Genomic DNA, 24,862 nt, shown 5'->3' on the forward strand with positions numbered 1-24,862 from the left:
CACGGCACTCAATCTGAATGCTACTGTGTTTTGGTACAGCAACCTTCTCTTTCTTGGTTTTCACTGCGTATTCATCTGTCTGTTCTGCGCTAACAGCCTGTATAAAAGCTCTCACCTTGTTTCTTTTGAGGCTTGGGAAAGCTGTTTTTACTGTACTGTATCGTTTAGTCTTTTCGGTCATTGTCAGGATGTGCTCGATAACATTGAAACCTATGATGGGATGAGATAGGTGACAGCCTTTCATTACCAGCACCGGGATGATCAGTTCCTTTGTTTGGTCAGTTTCAGAGGCTAGCCGAAAAGTTGTTTCAATCCATCCCAGGTATGGCATTTCAGTCCCATTTGCTGCAGTCAACCTTAGATCATCAGGTGAGTCCAGGATTTCTGAAACATCTCTCAGCCTTGCGTTTGGGAGAGATTCCTCTTTCCATCGTTCATCAATGACCGATACCTGAGAGCCTGTGTCCCATAGAGCTTGGAGGTGGTGGCGATTCAGGTGACACTCAATAAGGCACTGTCTGCCGACTAGCGAGGTGACCTTACGGGGGTGGCAACCTTGAGCTAGGGATGGTAAGGAGTGGGCATTTTCCTCTGTGCGGGAAAACCTTTCACTATTAGAGTCAATTTTCAGGTGAGTGCATTTTTCCTTATGTTTAGTCCAATGTTGGTTTTGACATACTTTGGAACAGTACAGTGTCTCTTTACATGATGAACATTGTTTCAGGTTCTCAAATGAATCTTCTCTGGCACAATTTGCACATTTCTGGGACTTTTTGGTAGCTACGGTTAACACTCGTCCCTCAGAGGTAACCCGTTTCCGTTTAAAGGGGCCTCCCTTGATGGTCTGGCTCCCCGGATTTTACATCCAGCTTGAAAATGTTCTCCACTCCCACATCGGAAGCAGTGTGTGCAGCGTGCATCTGTTCTGGCCTGCTTGAGCAGAGCGGTTGGTATATAGCATATTGATGCTGTGCAGGGTCAGGTGCTTGGGACTGACTGTAGCTGCTGTAATACTGCTGCTGGGAAACAGGTGGCTGGGGGTCCCTATCTGGCCTCCTAACTGGGGGTGGGGCATAGGCACAAGGCGGTGACTGAAACATAGGCTGCTGTAATATCTCCTTAATCTGAGCAATCTCTGCACTGAGACCTTTTAGAGAAGCTACACCTGTCTTAAGTTCAGCTAACTCTTTTAACAGTCCTGCGGGTATCTTAGCTTTGGCTTCCTTCACAGGACACTTTGCAGATGGCGTATCTTCTAACTGGACTACACTTACAGTTGTAGCAGGCTGTGGGGCATTAAACTGCTTTTTGTTTCGTCTTTCTATCTCATTAGCACAAGCAATGTTAAGCTTCTCTAGCAAAACCTCATCTGATGTTTTGCTCTCTAGCAGGAGAGGCTGCATGTCTATCCTGATACTGTCACTCTGGAGACCCGTAAGGACTGTGTGAAAACACATGCTCTGGACTAGAGCAGGGTCATACTTAAGCCCTGATTCTGACTCCTGGGATGCAAACAGTAATCTAAAACGCTCATCAGGAAGCTTTGAGGGGTCTCCTTGCTATGCTGTGCTTCTGAAGCTAGCTGTTTGTAAAGCTCTGTTGCACTCTTCTCTTGGAAGTGGGAACGCAGGATACATCTAAGTGTGGGAAGAGTTAGCTGGGGTTTACCTTCCAAGTAGCTGCGTAGCTGTGAGCCTGGAGAAATAGCCCTGACTACTGCGTCTAATATTTCTACCTCAGGATAGCCTCTGTTAAGTCCATTTTCAATCTGATGGGCAAGGCTTGAAAAAATCAGTTTTTCTTTCTGGCCCGGTTCACCTATCTGACCAGAAATGTTAAACTCTTTGCGCCAGTATGAGCTGGGCTGTGCATTGGGTGAGAGCGGCACGCTCCCCTGAAGATTGGCATGTTGTTGGGGCCGACGCAGAGAATCACTGGCTTTGGCTGCAATAATCTGCTCAGTTCCCACCCCTTGTTGTGGAGTTACAGTTCTCAATTCCTCTATTCTGTGATATGTTCCGGCTGGTTCAATATCATGGTCAATTTGCCCTGTTTTGTTATCTATGCCACTGATCGTCTCTGTCATTTCGTCTCTAAGTAGCAACAATTCCGACATGCCGCCATCTTCTAACTCTGCGACTTCCTCTCTTTCAAGGAACATCATAATGCGAGTCATTAATGCTATGCAGGATTTGTCTTTAACATCTCTTCTCTGTTCGCCTGATATTTCAAGGAAATCACATATCTCTAGTAATTTGTCTTTAGTCAGGGTGTGAGTGCAATTCTCCTACTACCTCTTCCTGTAGTTCTTCCAAGGCGCTTGTCATGTTGACAGAACAGGAGGAACTTTTACTGTGCAGGAGTTGACTCTGAATTAGATGGTCCTTACTGTCTCTGATGGTCGATCAATGGCCTCAGTTGACACGTACTTAACCACTAACTTCCAACTTCCCTCGAACAGCAACACTTTCCTCACTGCAGCCTACCTGAGTTGTTATGTGGAGATTTAGCTGGCTCGGAATTCAGCGACCAGGGTGTGGAAACTGGACATCTGAGCAGCTATCTCAGCGGTGCCTCCAAAAATGTTACGCCCCTGAAAACAGGGGAGAAATAATCAGAGAGTGATACGGTGTTGTATTCTCAAAACGTTTAGTTCAATCTTTCACAAAAGTAACACATTACAAAACAACAGAAAACCCATTATACAAATAACACAGCAAAATATCTTATTAACAACGTACATGTTCATTCACAATCAACATAAGATGGCAGCTACTCTCAGTACGATGCTATTCTTCACTTCAACGGAGCAGGGCTAATATTACTCTCTTCAAACTTAACTCTAACTTCCTCAAGACGTTACTAAGACACACCTTAAACACTCTTGACATGTTAGTGAGTTATAACATTTAAATTACTATTTTTATCATCAATAAAGTACCTGAAAACAGGGGAGAAATAATCACGAGAGTGATACGGTGTTGTATTCTCAAAACGTTTAGTTCAATGAGAAAAGACCGCGATTTTCCCCAGGAATATGGGTGGAGACCAGAGCAATCGATCTCCGGCTCATAGATTAAGAGCATTTCGTAGATCACAGATGAACACTTTTAGGCACTACAAAATAAAGTAATCAATATAACGTTTACACATTACTCTCACAATTCGTACCCTTTGACAGATTTTAACTTTAACACAATTATATGAATGTTATCAATCTCTATCAACTAATACTGAATGCATCTTCTTAACCTTAGATGTTTTAAGATCCTCACATACTATGAACTTACTAATACTTTTTAATGTATAACAGGCTATGAATATTTCCTTTACCCTGTTACACTATTGTAAAATAAAGTTCACTAAAACAATCAAATTGAATAGTTTAGCGCTGTGAAATTAGACACGGGATATTAGTCATATCACATGTAGTATTGTGCTCAGAGGAAATATCACTGCTCTCATATCGAAAGATAATATCATGGGATGACAGAGGAGATCAATAACCAAAAGCAGGGGTTGGTTGAATGGGTAGCGTAAGCTTACTCCATGACATCTGGGATTTTCCTTTAACCAATCTGCTCTCCATTGGGGTGGCAGGTAGCCTAGTGGTTAAAGCGTTGAGTCAGTAACCGAAAGGTTGGTGGATCGAATTCCTGAGCTGACAAGGTAAAAATGAGTCGTTCTGCCCCTGAACAAGGCAGTTAACTGTTCCTAGGCTGTCATTGTAAATCAGAATTTGTTCTTCACTGACTTGCCTGGTTAAATAAAACATCTGCTCTTCATTTAACTTATCTGCCCTTCCACCTATCCATGTCACCCTTTTTTATTATCCTAATCTTCCCTTTCCTCCAATTTTGTCTCATTCTTTCCTCTGCCACTGTCCCGTCTCCTATTCCTCTCTGTTTCTTCTGCTCGCTGTCTTCTTCCCCTCATCCTTCCACCTTCCTCTCCCCCCCACGGGCCCTGCTGCTGTCATTGAACCTGTTGAAGTTTGCTAATTAAGATCCCATTCAAATTCATCATACCATTTGGACAGCGGTCCAGCAGACACAGGATAAGAGGGCTCCCGTCACCATGACAACGGGCGCTAATGGAGATGGTGGACTGGGCGGATGGGTGGTGATGATGCTCCTCCTCCGAGCTACTTAACACCATGGCTTTGATCTGGCCCGGCACTCACTCCTTCTGTCCTGTCTGCTCACTGCACAGCTGAGGTGAGATATACACTCTACATCTCTATCTGTCTCTCTCTACAGCTCCTGTCTGTCTCTGTCTATTCTGTGTTTATTACTCTCTCCTCCGAATGGCATTACCATTGCTTTGTAGCGCTTGTGAAAAGTTTTAGTGAGTCTCTTATAACATTACAGATGTATTTATGCAATTGTGATTTATATTCATGTTTCTAATTGGCAAGGAGATTTACGCCAGTTTACCAATTTATCCACTTGCAACAGTCAGTTGAACTAGAGCAAAACACTATTAACAGAAAGGGGTTTTATCAGTCAAAATCAACTTTTAACTGAGTCATTCAAAGCTAGACAATCTCAGACTACAGTTTCCCTGATGTGTTGAAGTCCCTTATTGACATGAGCATAAATAATGGATCTATGTGTGTCCAGACTGAGACTGGGCTGTGTTATCTGATCTGGGTCCAGACTGGGAGAAAGAGGATAAGAGAGAGAAGAGGAGGAGAAGATGTCTACAGGCTGTGGCTGTGTGAGGTCGCCCCCGGAGACAGCGGAACACAGACTGACGGGTGGACAGGAGCACCACTGTGAGTATCTGAGAGACAGAGGGGAGGGGGAGGGAAAGAGAAAGGAGAGAAAAGGAGAGAGAGAGAGAGCAGATCTCCACTGGGACCAACCAACACAGTGACAGATGGTAAGACAGCAGCCAGGTCTGCTTACTGTCACACAATGCCTCTGTGTATTGGTGATGGGGATTACGTATGTGTAGATTCACACACGCACGCACGCACACACACACTATGAAATACCACCACTTTACACAACCACATACTGCATTTTATCTGTATGGAATCGAATACGCAATACTATTCTTTGAAACCACAAGTTTCCGTGCCATTTTTGTGACTAACTCATCAATAGCAACAAAACAACACATATCTCATAGTTACTGTATAAATATAAATAACATGTTTGTTATATTTCTGTGTAACAGATCCGATGGTGGAGCCTGTGAGGACCCTGCTAGAGGAGGGGGCAGGGATGACCAGAGCTGTGCAGGGGAAACACTGTCCTGAGGCAGTGCACCCCGAGGAGCAGCCAGATGAGCAGGAACTGAAGAAACCACGCAGGAAAGACACTCCCGTCCTCAACACTCCTCCACTCATACCAGGTCAGTCTCACTCTGTTGTGTTACTGTTAGAGACTAAATGAGACTTGAAGTAAACTGTAAAATAGTGGTTTGGCTTAATATGTTGACGTAATGTACAAGATGTGTAAGTAACCCTCTATGCTTAAATTATGGACAGTAATGTATTTATACGGGTGACATGCTGTACATTGTGACCTTATAAATTGATGTTGGTATCGTAACAGATTCTCAGTATGAATCTTTTATCATTCTTTTTTATGTGTTGAGTCACTTGCCTTCATCAGGTGTGAGGATGGTGAAAGGAGAGAAGAGAATGATTCACATGGAGGATGAAGAGAAGGATGGAAAGAACTAGAAGTCATTGGAGGAGAGATTCTTGCCTACAATTTTTTTGTTGTTGACATCGTTGTTTCCTGTTGTCACATTACTAATATGTAGCCTATACTTGTTTATTAAAAGTAGCTCTACAATGTGTGGCTGTTATCTTTCATAAACAAGGTATAAAGATGTTGTCGATGCATGCATTCAATGTTATATACTGTATCTAGCCAAAGGTTGCACCGTGGCCATTACAATGTAAAAAATAGCATATATCTTATGGAAGATGCCAAAATGTTGGAGAAAACAATAGAATGCAAAGTCAAAGTTACTGGTTTCCATCTGTGGCAAAGTTTTCCCTAAATGGTTATGTCAAATCCAGGTCCAGAACCAGCCTAACCAGCTGGCTATTCTTTTGAATATGGTGTAGTTTAAAAAAAACCCAGCAACAACAGATGATGCTAGCTAGCTAAGGTTAGCATGCTGGCTATCTACAATGACAGCTGTCAGTTCCCTATTTGTTGATGTTTCTCCAGTCCACGTCGAAATCACCATGACGTTCTTTCCCAACCCCAATTCTAAAACATGTATAAGTAGCCTGCCTCATTCATCAGAGGTGCAACCTAAACAAGCATTCTTGCTCTAGGGCAGAGAGGAAGAGGCAAAGCGAGAGGTTTTAATCTGCCCAAATCTGTTTGCGTAAATAAGCCCACGAACTGAATAACTTTTGTATGGAAGTCAATAAGAGTATCAAATTTGGACAACAAAAAATGTCATCGGTAATTTGCAACAAGAGGCTTATTTGATTTAATAGAAGTTTCATAATGGTTAGGTTGTTACGAATGCACTGATGTAAGTGGATGCATGTGGGATTTAGGCCACTTTGAAAAAAATGTGTTAATATCAGAGTTGTGCTTGTTGTCATAGAGATACAGTATATAGAGGACTCATTATGGATCTAGCCATTTTAGCATTAAAATAGTCAACTGGTCGCTATTCCGAGCCAGAGAAATCAGCCAATGAAGAAGAAAATGTACTACTTTAAAATAGAAAGAGCCTCAATGGTGCTGCCCATGCTGTCCCAGATGCTATAAAGGCACAGATGCAAAGACGAGTCCTCTATGGCCTATTGTTCATGCGCTTATCTATCCTCTCATGGGCTAGAATGGTCCCATCTGATCTTTCCTCCTCCCACGTGTTCCATCTTTGACATATATTTCCATTGTTACAGCGATCACTTGACTATCTTGTCAATATAATAGACAATATCTAGGGCAGGAATTACATCTGGTGGGTGCCTTTAAAGCTAGACTAACGGGGGGGTTTCTTCCATACAGACCAGTAGAGGGCTGGTGGGAGGAGCTACCGGATGACAGGCTCATTGCAATGGCTGGAATGGAATAAATGGAACGAAGTCAAACGTGGTTTCCATATGGTTGATGTGTTAGATACCATTCCATTGATTCTGTTCCCGCTATTACAATGAGCCCGTCCTCCTCTAGCTCCTCCCACCAGCCGTCACTGATACAGACACAGAGACAGCAACATAATTGGACAATAGAACTCACAGGGCTGCGCTTGCTTTATTCAGATTTGCATTGCGTAGGCTTGCACTATTCAATTGTAGGCCCAATAAAAAAGTTACTCACAGTCTATGTCAGCTATTATGTTTATTGATTTATTCCAGTTAATATTTCTTTGAGGAAAAAGTCACACAGCATGTCAGATCGCTAATGTTTAGGTGTAGGCAGCTACAACATTTTTGTAAAGAGTTTTTGCTTGTGTCTGACTGGAGTGATGCGTTATCCCCTTTGCTAAATAAATACCGGAGGAAAGTGGAGAGTGCCTTAAGCTTTCTGCATTGTGCCTGGCCCGCGCGACCTTGCAATTTTCTTGAATCTGATTGGTCAAGACAGGCACGCAGCACTCCGATGTGAAGGACAAATTGTGCATGAGTAGACAAACCATGAAGCACGAATCTGTAAAAATATATATATAAAAAAACAGCACTTTGTGCCTATTTTGCCAATATTAAATTAAATGAAAAGTGGTGGGGCGCTGCCCTACCTGATTTAAAAGTGCTGGGGCAAATGCCAGCTCACCACATGTTTTGTAGCAACCCTGGTCCTTATTGCTATTAGCCCATAGAGACGCATTGACAGATAAATGAAAAGGAAATATGTTTTGAAGTGTCTGTCTTATATAAGAAAGCTCAGGATTCATTTTTTTATGTGGAAATGCCCTATTGACTTCCATTCATTTTTTGGGCTCTGAACTGGGTTCCCTTAAGTCGTGTCTTGTGAGGCTTGTACGTGTTTGCCATAGCCTTAGCTTTCAATGGTGGGGTAGCCCAAACAGTTCGGACACTACAGACAGAAGTTGGCACATTGTGGTACCAACTTCAGACGAGTCCCGTGAAGCTTGTGGGGTCTTAGAGCAAAACAGAGAACACAGGTCTAGTTTTGATTTACAAATAACCTTAATTCAATGTCAAATCCACAAAGAATTTCACCATGTCGTTGGATTTAGGTTCAAAGTTGGGTGAAAAAAAGCCATAATTTCCTTATGTTGATTTACTTTTTTTCAAATCCAATCAGTCTTGCACATTGATTCAACGTCAACACATTGCATTTTTGTTGCTGAAATAACATGGAAACAACGTTGATTCAGCAAGTTTTTGCCCAGTGGGCACCATCATTTTTCGTGAGTGTCTCAGCTTTCCATAGTGGTGTACATTCGTTTCTAGCCTAAACCGTTTATACTCTGCAGACGTATCTGTGAAAAGACAGATTTCCGGGATGTCTCCTGGTCTGATAAACACTAATGTAGCTCTGCCACCCTCCACCGCAGTAGCGGAAGGCCAACATCAGTGGATGTGGTGGATTGAGCCGCGCCCATGCTAAAAAAATGATTTATCTAGCTTAAACAGACAGATTGCGACGGGGATTGTTTTATTATGCTAATTCGATTTTTGTGCGGGCCACGACTCTAGTTAACCTATGTCACTTTTGTTTTCACATGGCTCATGCCCGGGAGGCAGCCCGGTTCCAAATAGATTGCAATCAATGCTAGCCCGGTTCACCCAGGGGGGCGGGGCATGCCCGTGGCATTAACCGAATCCCCTCATATGGCAATGGCTTATTTGCATATAGGCCGACTGTAGCTCAGATTGGTTATGGTTCACAGGTCTGTGTAGAGTCTGGGCCTGGACAAGACTGACACGTTTTTATTATTTTTTATTTACAGGGGAGTCTATTAATTGCCCAAATTTTCACAAATACCTGACTCAACGTCATTCCCAAACATGAAAACGTCTTCCAGGGAGGGTGGAGATAAACATATTTTAACAAGATTGAATGGGTCTAAAACACTGTCAGTTCCTCTTTAACTACTATATATAAAATCATAATGGAATAATCTATTGTCTAGGTACAGCTTTGCCTTGTCACCAGTATAAGTTTAAGTGAGAACAACGTGGGTTGCAACATCTACAGATGTCATTTCCCGTGAGGTCGCTTCCTGTGAGGTCTCTTCCTGTGAGGTCACTTCTTGTGATGTCACTTACTCCAGCGCAGGGAGATGCTTTGAAGCTTCCTGACTCTGCTCCTGGGGTCGATGGGTCTGCCCTCGGTTCTCTCCCTCTCTTTCTCTCTGGAGGGTAGTGCCAGGTGAGAGTTGGCACAGTAGCTGGGTCTCTTGTAGTAGCGAATCAGGTCATAGCCCTCCGAGCCTGACAAGTCTGCAAGAGAAAAGGTCACCATGTCAGTTGTCAGGGAAAAACCATCGTCAAGGTTTTTATTTTGTTTATTTATTTTTTATACATGGTCACATCTCTATCCTCATATGCAGATACAGTATATGTGTATGTGGTGCAAACCTGGGTTAAAATTCTATTTAAGGTATTTGAATTACTTTCAAGTATTTTTTTTTGAAAGACAAGTAGTTGAATACTGGAATGTATTTGGAAATACACCTGGAAAGTATTTGAAAATACTTAAAAACACTGACTCAAATACACTCCTATTTTCAAATCCAGACATTTGAAAATAGTATTTGAAATAAGTAATTGAAAATACTTTCAAATAGGAGGCTATTTATAGGAAATTATTTGAAAATGCTTTCAAATATTTCCAATATAAGCAGTTGATTCAGTCCACATTATTTGAAAATACTAAAAAAACACAGCAAATAATTTGTTAAATAACAAATAACGAAATACAAATGTATTTGAACCCAGATCTGATGTGGTGCTATCTAATGTTTATTCTATTATTTTGTAAACCATTGTAGGGTACTTTTATGGGTTATTCTGTTATAGGTAGTCTGGTGTTAGACCTCACACATACAGTACCCACAATACAAACATCTTGTGTGCTTACTACATAATAGGTTTTACAAAAAGTTTTAAACTGGACACAATGAAGACACTGAGTCGTGATCTGAGCCCTTTGAGTTCAGATTTATTGTCACAACAGTGCACTAACGTAGCGTTGGAACAAACACCACCACATGGCCTGCTGCACAGTTTGTTCTTGGTGTGTGATCAATAAAATCTTCAATTCAAACAAAATAAGACAAAAAAGTGGGAAAAAACATGAGGACAACCGGTTTGATGATTACCAAATGAAACCCCTTTAAGCAATACTCACAGAAAAAAAGTAAACATTGTTATGGCTTCAAATACATAAAGTAAGTGCTGTGAAAAAGTATTTTCCCCATCAGATTTTCTGTATTTTTGCATATTTTTTACACTGAAAGTTATCAGATCTTCAACCAAAACCTAATATTATATCAAAGGGACCATGAGTGAACAAATAATAAACCATTTAGACATATTTATTTCTTAAAGAACGTTTCAACACCCAATGCCCCCGTGCGAAACAGTAATTGCCCCCTTATACTCAATAACTGGTCATGCCACCTTTATCTACAATAACTGCAACCAAACGTTTTCTGTAGTTATCAATTAGTCTCCCACAGTGAGTGGAGGAATTTCGTCCCACTCCTCCATGCAGAACGGCTTCAACTCAGTGACATTTGCGGGTTTTCAAGCATAAACTGCTAATTTCAGGTCCTGCCACACCTCAATGGGTTTGGCCGGCAGGGATGTTCTTGTCCCATCGCGCACTAGCGACTCCTGTGGCGGGCCGGGCACAATGCACGCTGACATGGTCGCCAAGTATACGGTGTGTCCTCCAACTCATTGGTGCGGCTGGCTTCTGGGTTAAGCGGGCGTTGTGTCAAGAAGCAGGGCGGCTTGGCAGGGTCATGTTTCAGAGGACACGTGGCTCTCGACCTTCGCCTCTCCCGAGTCCATACGGGAGTTGCAGCGATGGGACAAGACAGTAACTACCAATTGGATACCACAAAGTTGGGGAGAAAAAAGGGGTAGAAAAATATAAAATAAATATAACAGAATTAATGGTTCCTTCAATAATGGCAATGCATCCAAGTCATGACGTAGCAAAGCATCCCCAAAGCATCACACTACCACCACCATGCTTGACCGTTGGTATGAGGTTCTTAATGTGGAATGCTGTGTTTGATTTTCGCCAGACATAACAGGGCCCATGTCAGCCAAAAAGTTCATCTGTTCATAGAACATTGTTCCAGAACTCTTGAGGATCATCCAGGCGATTTTTTGGCAAACGTGAGATGAGCATTCATGTTCTTCTTAGTGAGCAATGGTTTCCACCTTGCTACTCTGCCATGAATCCCATTTTTGCCCAGTGTATTTCTGATGGTGGAATCACAAACACTGACCTTAGCCGAGGCGAGAGAGACCTAGATATCCCTGGATGTTTTTCTAGAGTTCTTTGGAGAGATTTTGGCAGGACAGCCACTCCTGGGGAATTCACTACTGTCCCAAACATTGTCCTGTTGGACAATATGGCTCTGATTGTGGTTCGGTGGAGCCCCAGAGCCTTAGAAATGGCTTTGTAAACCTTTCCAGACTGATAAGCATCAACAACGTTTTTCTGGAGGTCTTCAGGAATTTGTTTTGATCGTGGCATGATGTGCCTCTAAAACCTGTGCTCTGACAAATTCAATCTGATGGTAAGGACCAAAAAGTTAGTCGGAGTTATATTAGGCAGTGCTGGCCCAAATCAGGGCTGGTTGTTAACCGAAGGACTCAAACAGCTGACTGTAATTATCCCTTTAATTGGGTGAAATTAACTGGGGGGCAGCAATAACTTTTTCACACCTGAAGAGTGCATGTTTGGTTACCTCATTTTTTCTCTCAGACTCCCTCTATATACACTACAACCAGTGGAGGCTGGTGAGGGTAGGACGGCTCATAATAATGGCTAGAACGGAGCAAAAGGAATGGAATCAAACACATGTTTAATGTATTTGATACAATTCCACTTATTCAGCTCCAGCCATTACTACGAGACCGTCCTCCCCAATTGAGGTGTCACCAACCTCCTGTGACTACAACCCAAATTCATTGTGAAAATTCATTGTGAAAATGTGCAATACTGCAGAAAATCAGACACGGCAAATAGTATTTCACGGCACAGTAAAAAAAACTGAAATAAGGGGGATATATGTCGGGGGAAAAAAACAAAACAAGATGAACATGGTTTCGTCTGTAGTGATTTCATCCCAGGGTTTGCTGATGAGTTGGTCATAGAGAAAGTGGGGGTCACAGAAATTACTATACTGGCACTACTAAACTGTGTGCCTCAAATTTACTGTACTGGCAATAGGTTGTTATCAATAACGTCATACTTCGATATCAACCTATACTAACCCCTAGCAATAGAACATAGAAGCATACTGCACTTCATATACCCACTCACACACCAATTCACAAAAAACTATGATCTATAGATTCTATACTCACCTATCAGCTTATCCTCATTTACACATGTCCATTTAAACCCTTCACACACAGTATGTTGACCGATCAAAATGTAAATATCTGACAATATATGACGCTGTTTCAGGAAGGCATGAGATTGCTGGTTTTGAGTTGAAGTAAAGGGAGCAAATTCACAAAGATTGCATGTCATAAAATAGTAAACGAAGGCGTGAGAATGGGGCCATAAAAATGGGTCTGTGCATGTTTTTACGTTCTCCAGGGATTCTTCACTATGACATTGTTCCACAGTCCAGATAACAGGCATGACTAAGTACGAATACGAATGACAGAACTAGTACCACAGGGTAGCGGTCAGATACAAATATATGTAATGGTTAAAAAAAATAAAAAAAAAGGTAACACAGACCCTATCCCTTTGTATCACAAGAAACAACATGGAGAAATCATGGAAAGGGATAGCTGCCACAGAGTATTTACAATCACTCAACACTGACAAGATCTTGTGCTGAAAGATGTCACAAAAGCTTGCAAGCTAGCTAGATTGAGACATATAGACTGTTCTACAGGGCAACACTGAAGTGAGTAGGAAAGACATATCTATTTTAAGGCAAAGATTCTTCCTTCTGGAGCAAAATAAATCATTTTGAGGAGCTTAAAACAGAAGTATTTACCCTTTTGTAGATTGAGTTTTATTTGAACTCTAGCATATCTATAATATCTGTTGTTTTTCTATCTTTGGTCAAGGCAACAGGAATTTCTACACAGTGAACGTGGAGGCCATTTTGGAAAACCCCAAAGATGACCCAGTCAATACTGTACATGTACTATAAGTCTGCTTCTTGAACACAACATTAAATATTTTGATTCTTTACTTTCTACATTTCATTATGTGTAGTAACCTAGAGTTTGTTCTGTTTGTTTCCTTTTCTGTGTTTTACTTTGTTTTTGAGATATAATAATTCTGTTAATGCTAAATTAATTTATTAACACAATTTAAAAAAAATTCTATTTACATGCTGTGAATGATTTGTAGAAAACGTATGTATTGGTAAATCAAGATGGATCAATCGGATTCCACGTTTGTTTCAACAAAGTTTTCACATCACAGTTGAATGTTGAGTGGGAATTAACTGACTCTCTCAACCCAATTCTTATCCACATGCTGGGAAACTCTCATGTGTTGTATGCACCAATGCATTTGATAAAGAAAGACTTGAGGATATGAGGATATTGTGTTGAGCTGCAGTGTCTTAAAGTAAAGTCAGAAGAAGTCCTGGAGTTGAAGTGCAAAGCGCAAATAACCAACTCATAATGACAAATTCACACTACTTTGAAATAATGAAACATTAACCCACTCATCCATGTCATTGGGGAGCAGAGATTCAGCAGAGACACTGTACATCAGAAGTGTTAGAAACGTTACTTCTCTCTGTCGACCACATTAAGACATTCAAAATGAGAACTATACACAATAATTCATAAATAACATAGAAATGTTATGTACAATAAATACATATTATACTCTGGCAACCAGGAAACTCCCCTAGCTAGAAATGCCACGAACTAGAGAGAAAAGTAAGCAACGAAACCTAAGCACACATATGCAGTATATTTTGGCATTGTAACATGTTATAAACGGTTGATTTCCCCCGCCCCGTAAAATGAATATGGTTGTTGTGCCTGGCTTAATAACAGTCGAATGATGTCATCACAATAACGTTTTGATGGTTGGAAATCAATCAAACCTGCACTGTGTAAAACATAAATCACCTACAGTACATTGTAAAAAAGAATAACATGACATACTATTTAGAGACAACTTATGAATCAATCATGGTTCTCTGGACATAGTTACTTTTTTCTTTAGTTTTACAATAAACATATGGGAATTCTAATGCTAGAGAATCATAGATCAACACAATACATCATTATATTTATATACATTACCGTACACAATATTGTTTCTTAGTATTACTAAATATGTGTTATTTCTCTCTAAGAAGACGTTTCAATGATGAAGCCAATACGTTTCAGATTTCATATTTAGATTGTATGTTAACGGGTAACCATGACTTCATTTCACTTTATGTGATGTGTGCTAGTTAGAAAGTGCATTCTAGTTGCAAAATTAAATGGAAAAGCGAAACAAATCTAACAATCATTTATCTTCTATATTTTATGTATGCAATATAAACAAGACAAATGTCGTTGTACTTTACTCATGTACATTATTCATTGGGGCGGCAGGGTAGCCTAGTGGTTAGAGCATTGGACTAGTAACTAAAAGGTTGCAAGTTCAAATCCCCAAGCTGACAAGGTACAACTCTGTCATTCTGCCCCTGAACAGGCAGTTAACCCACTGTTCCTAGGCTGTCATTGAAAATAAGAATTTGTTCTTAACTGACTTGCCTAGTTAAATAAAAATTACTTACACTGGTGGAAATAATAAAAACAGTTCTATGTCACCAATCTTTCAACACCCTTCTTAAATTCGCTGTTGTTTACATTTTGCTCGATGCACATCCTGTACAAACACAGAGAGGTCTGAAGGTCCAAATGCAAACCAGGCCAGTCTTCCATCCCCCAGAACTTTGCTGTGATGAGTAGGAGCAGAGGAAGATACACAGAGCAAACTGAAAGCTCCTCTGGGAGGGCCTAGCTAGTGTGGAGGCCAGGGCAACACAGGGCAGCCTTACCCTCTCATGTACCAGCCTGTGCATGTGCTTGCCCCTCTCCAGTTGGAAGAAAGAGCCAATAGGTCCATCATGGCTCAGGAAATGGCAAAGGTCGCAATGTTTGTGCTAATATGAATCCAGCACATTTACCATGGTAACACATGGACCGGCAAGTTCAACTTTGATTTGGGAGAAAAAAGTGGACGGAAAAGAAGGATTCCACCAGAGACAGACACAAGTGGAACTACACTCTTAGAAAAAAGGGTTCCTAAAGGGTTCTTCAGCTGTCCCCACATATAGAAGAACCCTTTTTGGTTCCAGGTAGAACCCTTTTGGGCTCCATGTAGATCCCTCTGTGGAAAGGGGTTTTACCTGGAACCAAAAGCATTCCACCTGGAATCACAAAGGGTTATTAAAGGGTTCTCCTATGGGGACAGCCGAAGAACCCTTTTAGGATCTGAATAGCACCTTTTTTTCTAAGAGTAAGAATACACCAAAATAAAAGCAGTACACATCCAGCAGAGGGCAATCTGGAACATTAGACAGAGAGAGAGGTGTCCACTGGTAAATGAAGTCTTTGTTGGGGAACTGAATGGGCAATTAGTTTGGATTGGACGTAGGAGCAGCCACCACTGCTGCAGCCACTAGAGACGCAGGTAAACTGTCATGGTTACTGTCATCAGAATCCTCCTCTTCTGTATCTGTGGGAGGGGAAGAGGACATATGGCACACTTAAAACTTCCTGCTCCAACTTCCTGGTCTCCTGGACCGCTGCATGGCATGCTGGGAAGGGGGAGGGGTTAATGACAATATAATCTGTGATCCACAGCTAAAGCGAGGCTGACGCAACAACCAATGGTTGCGTGCCACGTTATCGGCATTGACATCGACTGGCAAATTGCTATAACATATGATGTGGTTAGCTGATACTTAAATACCTATCAAGGTGTTATAAGATCTGTCAGGCGTCAGCAACGTCTACGCTCGAGGAGGTCTGTCGAAACGACAGGAAAGCTGTAGGTACATTATGACCCCAAAAATTGTACATGGTCACTTTCATAACTGAGGTCGGGGGTGATGGTTTTGAGAGTCAGTTGTCGAAGGGTGTTAACAGCTAAATGAGAGCGATTGTGTTTTGCTCGGAAGAATCGCTTTGAGTTTCAGAGGTAAGTCTGATAACAAAAGAACATGTTATGTATAGAGGGACAATGACAAAGTCCCTGTCAGGCTGGAACAAGACTGTAGATAATGATCATTGAACACACAGTCACCATAGTAACGCGAAGGACAGACTCAGGGGAAGGGATAAAAGAAATCAAGGATAGAAAGAGGTGGCCTTTGAGAGGGAGGAGGTGGTGGAGGACGGCAGGGGTGAGTGAGCGTGTGAGTGACATTAGACATGTTTCCACAAGAGAGTCAGTCACAGTCCTGTTGCTGTCACATCATCGCCTTAGTCAAATCATTTTTTTTTCTGGATAGAAACTCGAATTGCAGGACGAAACTACAATGTTTTAAATGTGATTTTTCCATGCCTTGTCATAACCCGAAACTGCTTGTTTTCTACTCTTCGCTTTAAAAAGAGGAGAGGTGTATTTGATTGTGGAAACGTAGCTAAGGTTCGCCCTGAGGGGAAAGAAAATGCTGTTTTACCGTCAGAGGTGTTTTTCTCACTGTCATCATCTGAGCCAGAGTCAGTGTCAGGTGAGTCTAGGTCCTCTGGGACTTCCCCTGGAGTCAAATAAAACACTGTCATAAACCATCACAATGCCCCAGCACTAACCAAGCCAGAGACCACTGTCCACTAGATGCCTCACACATCCCCCAGACAGACAACACTGATTAAACAAAATAGTCACTGAGTATATAAAATACAGACTTATTGAAGAGAATAAGGAAGTGACATGTTCATAGTAGTCACGAATGTTGACACCACTGAGGATATGATAACAGTTTCAAAATGCAATTTCAAAATCATTTTACATGCATAATTGACCAGCAGAGGGCACTCTTTTACAACAAAATCATCAGGAGAGCAGCCAAGGATTCAGCAAAGATGTAATCTTCCACTACCATTTCTGAAGCAATAGCAACAACAGTTTGAGAGCACCAAGAAGACCACCAGACAAACTGACTCAAATTTACGGTCCACCATATTCTAATCACTACTTGGCACTTTAAGTAGATGCTGTTCACAACTTCTTTAAACCAAGTATTATAAATGGAGAGCATATCTGTAGGAGCCTGTAACTGACTGTAAACTAAAACGTACCGTTTTGCACTTGCTGGTTTTTCTCTGTGCTGGTGCTGCTGGTTTCAGGCTCCTTGGGGTCCAAGTGATTCAGCCCCGGGCCCGGTCCTGATGTTGTTGTGGTCCCGACGGCCCCCCCTGGGTCCTTATTCCCTTCCTCCTCTTTAGGCACTTCCTCCACCACTTCCTTTTTCTCTCCCTCTACTTGTGTACCTTCCTCATCTCCCTCTTTCTTTTCTTCCTTCTCTTCTGTCGTTCCAGGCTCTGTCTCCTCCTGCGAAGCCTTCTCCTCTGCTTCCCTTTTGGTTTTCTCCTCCAGATCTGTCAGAACAAAAACGTATTTTGTATGTGTGAAAGAGACCTACTCCACCTACTCCCTAACCCACTGAACCCCCAACCAAGCCCTATCCTGCGTAGGTTGTCTAATGTATATCTTAGCTGCTTGGATCTTCTTGGACTGATCATTCCCATAACCCACCTATCTTTTTGTTTTGCTTTACCATTAGCCTCCTGGGTCTCCATTTGTCTCGGTTCTGGTGCACCTCTTTGTTCCAGGACCAAACCCACCCTGACAAGCCCTCCCCTGCCTTCTCATCCTCCTCATTCTGTCTCATACCCTACTCCCCCAACCCACCAACCCTGCCAGACCCTTCCCTGTGAGGGTTTGAGGGGCCCTAGCCCCAGTGTACCTTTAGCAGCCTGGGTCTTCCATTTCTCTCTGTTCTGGTGCACCTCTTCGTTCCAGGTGGCCTTGAAGCCCTTATGTTCGATGGTTCCCGGGGAACAGTTGAGTGTTCCGCTGCCCTCTGAGCCTGTGCTGATCACACTGGACCGCTTCCCATCCCCCACTGGAATACTGTTTAGACTGTATACAAAGAGAGACAAAGAATGTCATTCACCTGGCCTGTAACACACACCGTACATACCTACTGGGAATATGGCCACAGCAAACACTTGATTCCACAGTGACTTAAACTACAGAGCAGTGGTTGCATACATTGGATATGATCCCTGCGGGAATTGAACCCACCACTGTGGCACACTTCTCTGACTGACCGGTCATACACCAAACAACGGATTGAACTACTGAGAATCTATTGAGATTCTACAGAGGGATTATATTGAACATGTGATTGGACATCACAGCCATGCTTAATGGATCTCTGAACTGAAAAACCTCCATTTGAGACATTGACGAAATGAGGGTTTACAGCTCAGTGATTCTAGTACCACTATAATCACCCTGTGTGTGTATAATGAGCATTATATACATAGACAGATGGGCTGGGTTGCAGAGGCTGGGGTAAGAAGAGGAGATGGACAGATGTGTCTGTTTGCAAACACGATCTGCAAGTGTGTGTCTAGCGGGCAAAGCTGGTTGGAATGACGTCATTACAACCACTTTACAACTAATGTGCGTGTTTGTTTGCGTGTGTGTGTGTGTGTGTGTGTGTGTGTGTGTGACTGTTTGTGTATGACAGAGAAAGAAAGTGAGGAAGTGTTTAAGCCTCTTTATCCAGATATGCCTCGGAGAAGGGAGAGAGAGAGAGAGAGAAAGAGAGAGAGAGAGAGAGTGAGAGAGAGAGAGAGAGAGAGAGAGAGAGAGAGAGAAAGAGAGAGAGAGGGAGAAAGAGAGAGAGAGAGAGTGAGAGAGAGAGAGAGAGAGAGAGAGAGAGAGAGAGAGAGAGACAGGGAGAAAGAGACAAATCAGGGGTGAGGAGGAAGTTGGAGGGAGGGATGGATGAGCGTTCCAAGTAATGTTTATAATCCTTCTAGTCTGTTGATGATGATGCATGACTTTGTTGATGTAACAGCAGGACAGTTGTTGATCCCAGCTGATGTTGTCAGGCCTATTTGTGTGTGTGTGGGGATGTGTTTAACTATACTTGAGGGGACCAGAAGTCCCCACAAAAATAGTAAGCAAACAAAAATGTGACCACCTCGGGAGATTTTGTTGGTCCCCACAAGGTCAAATACTATTTCTCTGAGGTTTAGGAGCTAAGGTTAGTTTTAGGGTTAGATTTAGGAATTAGGGTTAGGTTTCAAATCAAATAATATTTTATTTGTCACATGTGCCAAATACAACAGGTAGACCTTACAGTGAAATGCTTACTTACAAGCCCTTAACCAACAATGCAGTTTTAAGAAAAATAAGTGTTAAGGAAGTATTTACAAAAATAACAAATAACTAAAGAGCAACAATAAAATAACAGTAGCGAGCCTATATACAGCGGGTACCGGTACAGAGTCAATGTGCAGAGGCACAGGTTAGTCAAGGTAATTGAGGTCATATGTACATGTAGATAGAGGTAACTACCCTTGTAGTGCCTTGCGGTCGGCGGCTGAGCAGTTGCCATACCAGGCGGTGATGCAACCAGTCAGGATGCACTTGATGGTGCAGCTGTAGAACTTTTTATGGATCTGATGACCCATGCCAAAAATGTTCAGCCTCCTGAGGGGGAATAGGCCTTGTTGTGCCCTTTTCACGACTGTCTTGGTGTGTTTGGGCCATGATAGTTTGTTGGTGATATGGACACCAAGGAACTTGAGGCTCTCAACTTGCTCCACTACAGCCCCGCTGATGAGAATGGGGGCATGCTCTGCCCTCCTTTTCCTGTAGTCCACGATCATCTCCTTTGTCTTGATCATATTGAGGGAGAGGTTGTTATCCTGGCACCACACTGCCAGGCTCTGACCTCTTCCCTATAGGCTGTGTCATTGTTGTGTCGTCGGCAAACTTAATGATGGTGTTGGAGTCGTGCTTGGCCATGCAATCCTGGGTAAACAGGGAGTACAGGAGGGGACTGAGCACGCACCCCTGATGGGCCCCCGTGTTGAGGATCAGCGTGGCAGAAGTGTTGTTACCTACACTTACCACCTGGGGGCGGCCCATGCTGAGCTGTAGTCAATGAGTAGCATTCTCACTTAGGTGTTCCTTTTGTCCAGGTGGGAAGGGGCAGTGTGGATTGGAACAGAGATTGCTTCATCTGTGGATCTGCTGGGGCGGTATGCAAATTGGACTGGGTCTAGAGATAATTGTGTTGATGTGTTGATGTGTTGTTCAAAGCACTTCATGGCTACAGGCGTGAGTGCTATGGGTCGGTAATCATTTAGACACGTTACCTTGGTGTTCTTGGGCACAGGGACTATGGTGGTCTGCTTGAAACATGTTGGTATTACAGACTCGGTCAGGGAGAGGTTGAAAATGTCAGTGTAGACACTTGCCAGTTTATCAGCGCATGCTCTGAGTACATGTCCTGGTAATCTGTCTGGCCCTGCGGCCCTGTGAATGTTGACCTGTTTAAAGGTCTTACTTATATCGGCTACGGAGAGCGTGATCACACAGTCATCCGGAACAGCTGGTGCTTTCATGCATGCTTCAGTTTTGTTTTCCTCAAAGCGAACATAGAGGTCGTTTAGCTAATCTGGTAGGCTTGTGTCACTGGTTAGCTTGCGGCTGTGCTTCCCTTTGTAGCCCGTAATTGTTTCCAAGCCCTGCCATATCCGAAGAGCGTCGGAGCCGGTGTAGTAGGATTCAATCTTAGTCCTGTATTGATGCTTTGCCTGTTTGATGGTTCGTTGGAGGGCATAGCGGGATTTTTTACAAGTGTCTGGGTTAGACTCCGGCTCCTTGAAAGCGTCAGCTCTACCCTTCAGCTCAGTGTGGATGTTGCGTCTAATACATGGCTTCTGGTTGGGGTATGTGCGTACGTCACTGTGGTGAGGACGTCATCGATGCACTTATTAATGAAGCCGGTGATTGATGTGGTGTACTCCTCAATGCCATCGGAAGAATCCCGGAACATATTCAAGTCTGTGCTAGCAAAACAGTCCTGTAGCTTAGCATCTGATTCATTTGACCACTTCCATATTAAGTGAATTACTGTTACTTCCTGCTTTAGATTTTTCTTGTAAGCAAGAATCAGGATAATAGAGTTATGGTCAGATTTGCAAAATGGAGGGCGAGGGAGAGCTTTCTACGCATCTCTGTGTGTGGAGTAAAGGTGGGGGGATTTTCCCCTCTGGCTGCACACACAATATGCAGATAGAAACGAGAAAAAACGGATTTAAGTTACCATGCATTAAAGTCCCCGGCCAGTAGGAGCGCCGCCTCTGGATGAGCATTTTCTTGTTTGCTTATGTCTTATACAGCTCGTTGAGTGCGGTCTTAGTGCCAGCATCGTTTTGTGGTGGTAATTAGACAGCTATGAAAAATATTAATGAAAAGTCTCTTGGTAAATAGTGTGGTCTACAGCTTATCATGAGATATTTTACCTCAGGCAAGCAAATTCTAGAGACTTCCTTAATATTAGATTTCGTGCACCTGCTGTTATTGACAAATAGACACAGAGACCTCCACCCCTTGTCTTACCGGAGGCAGCTGCTCTATCTTGCCGATGGACCAAAAACCCAGCCAGCTGTATGTTATCCATGTCGTCGTTCATCCACGACTCGGTGAAACATAAGATATTATAGTTTATAATGTCTCTTTGTTAGGATAGAGCTCATCCAGTGTTTTATCCAATTATTGTACGTTAGATAATAGTACGGAAGGTAGAGGCGGGTTACCCACTCGCTGTCGGATTCTAACATTGCACCGCGACCTACGTCCCCTATATCTCCATTTGTTCTTCATGCGAATGGGATTTGTGCCCTGTCCGGTGTCGGAAGTAAATCCTTCCAGTCCGACTCGTTAACAAAACATCTTCGTCCAGTACGAGGTGAGTCACTGTTCTGATATCCAGAAGCTCTTTTCGGTCATAAGAGACGGCGGCAGAAACTTTATGTTCAAAATAAGTTACAGATAACTTTTAAAAAACACACACAAAGCACAATTGGTCAGGAGCTTGTAAAACGGCAGCCATTTCCTCCACCGCCAATAGAAAATGTTTTTCCGGGTTAGGGTTAAGGTTGTGTTTTCGAGTTAAGGTTAGGGTCAAGGTTAGGGTTAGGGTAAGGATATGGGTTAGGGGTTTGGGAAAATAGGATTTTGAATGGGATTGAATTGTGAGTCCCCACAAGGTTAGTTGTACAAGACTGTGTGTGTGTGTGTGTGTGTGTGTGTGTGTGTGTGTGTGTGTGTGTGTGTGTGCAAGCAAGTGTGAAAGAACATTTGTGTTATTGTCTAATCAAATCAAAGTACAATGAAATGCTTACTTGCCAGCTCTCCTCTCAGTACAGCAACTAAAAAGAAATATAAAGAAATATGAAATAAAAAATCTAGTAAGAAAGATAACACAAGGCATCCAGTAAAAAAGAAGAGGCACATAAAGAAATAAGTCATTATATGAGTTATTTACACGTGCGGTGGAAGTGGTGTGTGCCTGAACACGCGTGTTAAAACTGATCCTCATGTCTTTAGAGCCTATGGAAATGTTCAGAGCTGACCTGGGCTAAGTATCAGGCCCATCAAAGGACACTGGTGATAATGTTAAAGGTCCAGTGCAGCTGTTTTTGTTTTCAATTAAAATGGTAAAAAAATAAATCAAAAGTAGCTTCTTAGCTAAGAGCAATTTCTCAAGCAAGAATTTTGCTATGACTGTCTGGGAGTTGTCTCAGTGGGGAGGGTAAAACTTCAAACTAGCTTTTATTGGCAGAGCGCTTTGGAACTTTCTTTCTTTGGGGGGGCAGGTAGCCTAGTGGTTAGAGCATTGGGCCCGTAACCAAAAGGTTGCTGGATCAAATCCCTGAGCTGACAAGGTCATTCTGCCCTTGAACAATGCAGTTAACCCACTCTTCCCCAGTAGACAATCATTGTAAATAAGAATTTGTTCTTAACTGACATGCCTAGTTAAATAAAGGCTCTATTAACACATTAACAGCCTGGTAATGTCACCAGGCGGGCCATCACTCTATCCCACAAAAACAGGAAGAGATTTCAGGCTGTCTTTTCAAACAGGTCTTACACTAAAAGAGCATTATTATCATATTCACAATTTAATAGTATTATTCCAACCACATAGTGTGGCCAGTTTATTAGGTACACAACACGTTCACGAAAATGGATCGCATCCAGTTACTGTTCGATTGAACATTAGAACGGGCAAACCAGTGACCTAAGCAACTTTGAGCGTGGTAAGATCATCGGTGCCAGGCACGCCAGATCCAGTATCTCAGAAACGGACGCCCTCCTGGGCAATTTAGATAGGTGTACCTATTAAACTGGCCGGTGGTGTCTATAAAACAGAGCCAAATTATGTTTTGGACTGCACTGGGCCTTTAAGAGCTGATCTGGACTCAGTATGAAGCTCATCAGTGTGTGAATAAATGGCACAATGTAGTGTTTGCATGATAAAAACTACAGCAACATGGTCCATAATGGATGACCATTAAAGAGCAGAATAAAGGGAATAAAGAGAATGGAGAGATAACTAAGTGCTACAATCAGCCTGTACCCTTCAACCACCAGACACTGGCTGTCAACTAGTCACCATGGATGTATTATCCCAGACCATTTACTCTATTCTAACTGACAACACTGTCTGTTGACTCTTAGTGTGTCTCACTCAGACTGACTAAAACAGAGATGAAAAGGAGTAATTCATTCCAGGAAACTACAGCTGATGTGTACAGCCATAGGACTAGTGTATCTTTGCATGACGAGAAGTATTTTATTTGATTATTTTCAGCCACTTACACACACGCACGTGCACACGCGCACGCGCATGCGCACGCGCACACACACACACACACACACAGCCATACGTGACAGAGACCAGTCAGTGGAGACACAGCCATAGAGCCTCGGGCAGGAAATTAGATTATAATTACTCATACCAGCTGACATGTTGTTCAGCTTCATTTAGTTATCATTAGACAGACGACTGGAGGACCCCCGGCTTGTTATTTTTAGAGCATCACTGCGTCCACATCCCAAATAGCACCTTATTCCCTACATAGTGCATTACTTTTTTTACCAGGGCCCATAGGGCTCAGATCAAAAGTAGTGCACTACACAGTATGTAGGGAATCGAGTGGAATTTGGGATGCACCCTGTATCTAAAGAACAGCCCAGTCTCTGATGTGTCAATGTATGTTTCTCCATGTTTATTTCATCTCCCTAGGAGTCATATAAAGGATGAGATTTTAAATGATGTTATAGATTCGCCAAGACATTTGATGAGCATGTCATCTTCACATCTGTCTGCTTGGTTGCACTCTAGATAACATCAGTACGATTCACCTGCAGTATATCATCATCACTCATTAGACCAATCAATACACGTGATGCACAGGGTAAATATGAAGGGTTTGATTCCAAAACATAATAAACACACATTTTTTACATTTGCAATTAAAAAAAAAAAAACTGAAATAAATATACATGGGTCCCTTTCAGTGTGTATGAGTTATGGCTGTTATCATGCTTTAAAATGTTTACTTTTAGATGTGATTTAGAATGTGTTTTTTTTTGCAAAACATGATATCCAGCACAGTTTCTGACCAAAATGT

At 42.4% G+C, this 24,862-nt stretch overlaps 2 protein-coding genes across 6 annotated transcripts in view; one reads left to right on the forward strand and one right to left on the reverse strand.

The window, feature by feature from the left end:
• The first annotated feature begins 4,009 nt into the window (after positions 1-4,009).
• On the forward strand, positions 4,010-5,812 carry ppp1r17 (protein phosphatase 1 regulatory subunit 17). Its single transcript, XM_024376542.2, has 4 exons — positions 4,010-4,217; positions 4,623-4,777; positions 5,185-5,361; positions 5,625-5,812. Exons 2-4 carry the CDS (start codon positions 4,699-4,701, stop codon positions 5,693-5,695), a joined length of 327 nt encoding a protein of 108 aa, XP_024232310.1. The 5' UTR covers positions 4,010-4,217; positions 4,623-4,698; the 3' UTR covers positions 5,696-5,812.
• Positions 5,813-8,877: 3,065 nt separating this feature from the next.
• The window catches only part of pde1ca (phosphodiesterase 1C, calmodulin-dependent a), a 113,021-nt gene continuing 97,036 nt past the window's right edge, over positions 8,878-24,862 (reverse strand). The window contains exons 14-18 of one of the 5 annotated variants that reach the window (XM_042299014.1): positions 22,568-22,594; positions 18,100-18,275; positions 17,432-17,731; positions 16,813-16,890; positions 8,878-9,397 (exon numbers count right to left, since the gene is read on the reverse strand). In XM_042299014.1, the coding sequence (XP_042154948.1) occupies positions 9,216-9,397; positions 16,813-16,890; positions 17,432-17,731; positions 18,100-18,275; positions 22,568-22,594 (763 nt within the window). In that variant the 3' untranslated portion in view covers positions 8,878-9,215. Of the gene's footprint in view, positions 9,398-12,832; positions 15,864-16,812; positions 16,891-17,431; positions 17,732-18,099; positions 18,276-22,567; positions 22,595-24,862 lie in introns of those variants that run through there. The other 4 variants (XM_042299017.1, XM_042299015.1, XM_042299016.1 and 1 more) reach the window with 4 other exon arrangements.

Source organism: Oncorhynchus tshawytscha, linkage group LG16 (assembly GCF_018296145.1).
Source record: "Oncorhynchus tshawytscha isolate Ot180627B linkage group LG16, Otsh_v2.0, whole genome shotgun sequence".
NCBI classification, from domain to species: domain Eukaryota; kingdom Metazoa; phylum Chordata; class Actinopteri; order Salmoniformes; family Salmonidae; genus Oncorhynchus; species Oncorhynchus tshawytscha.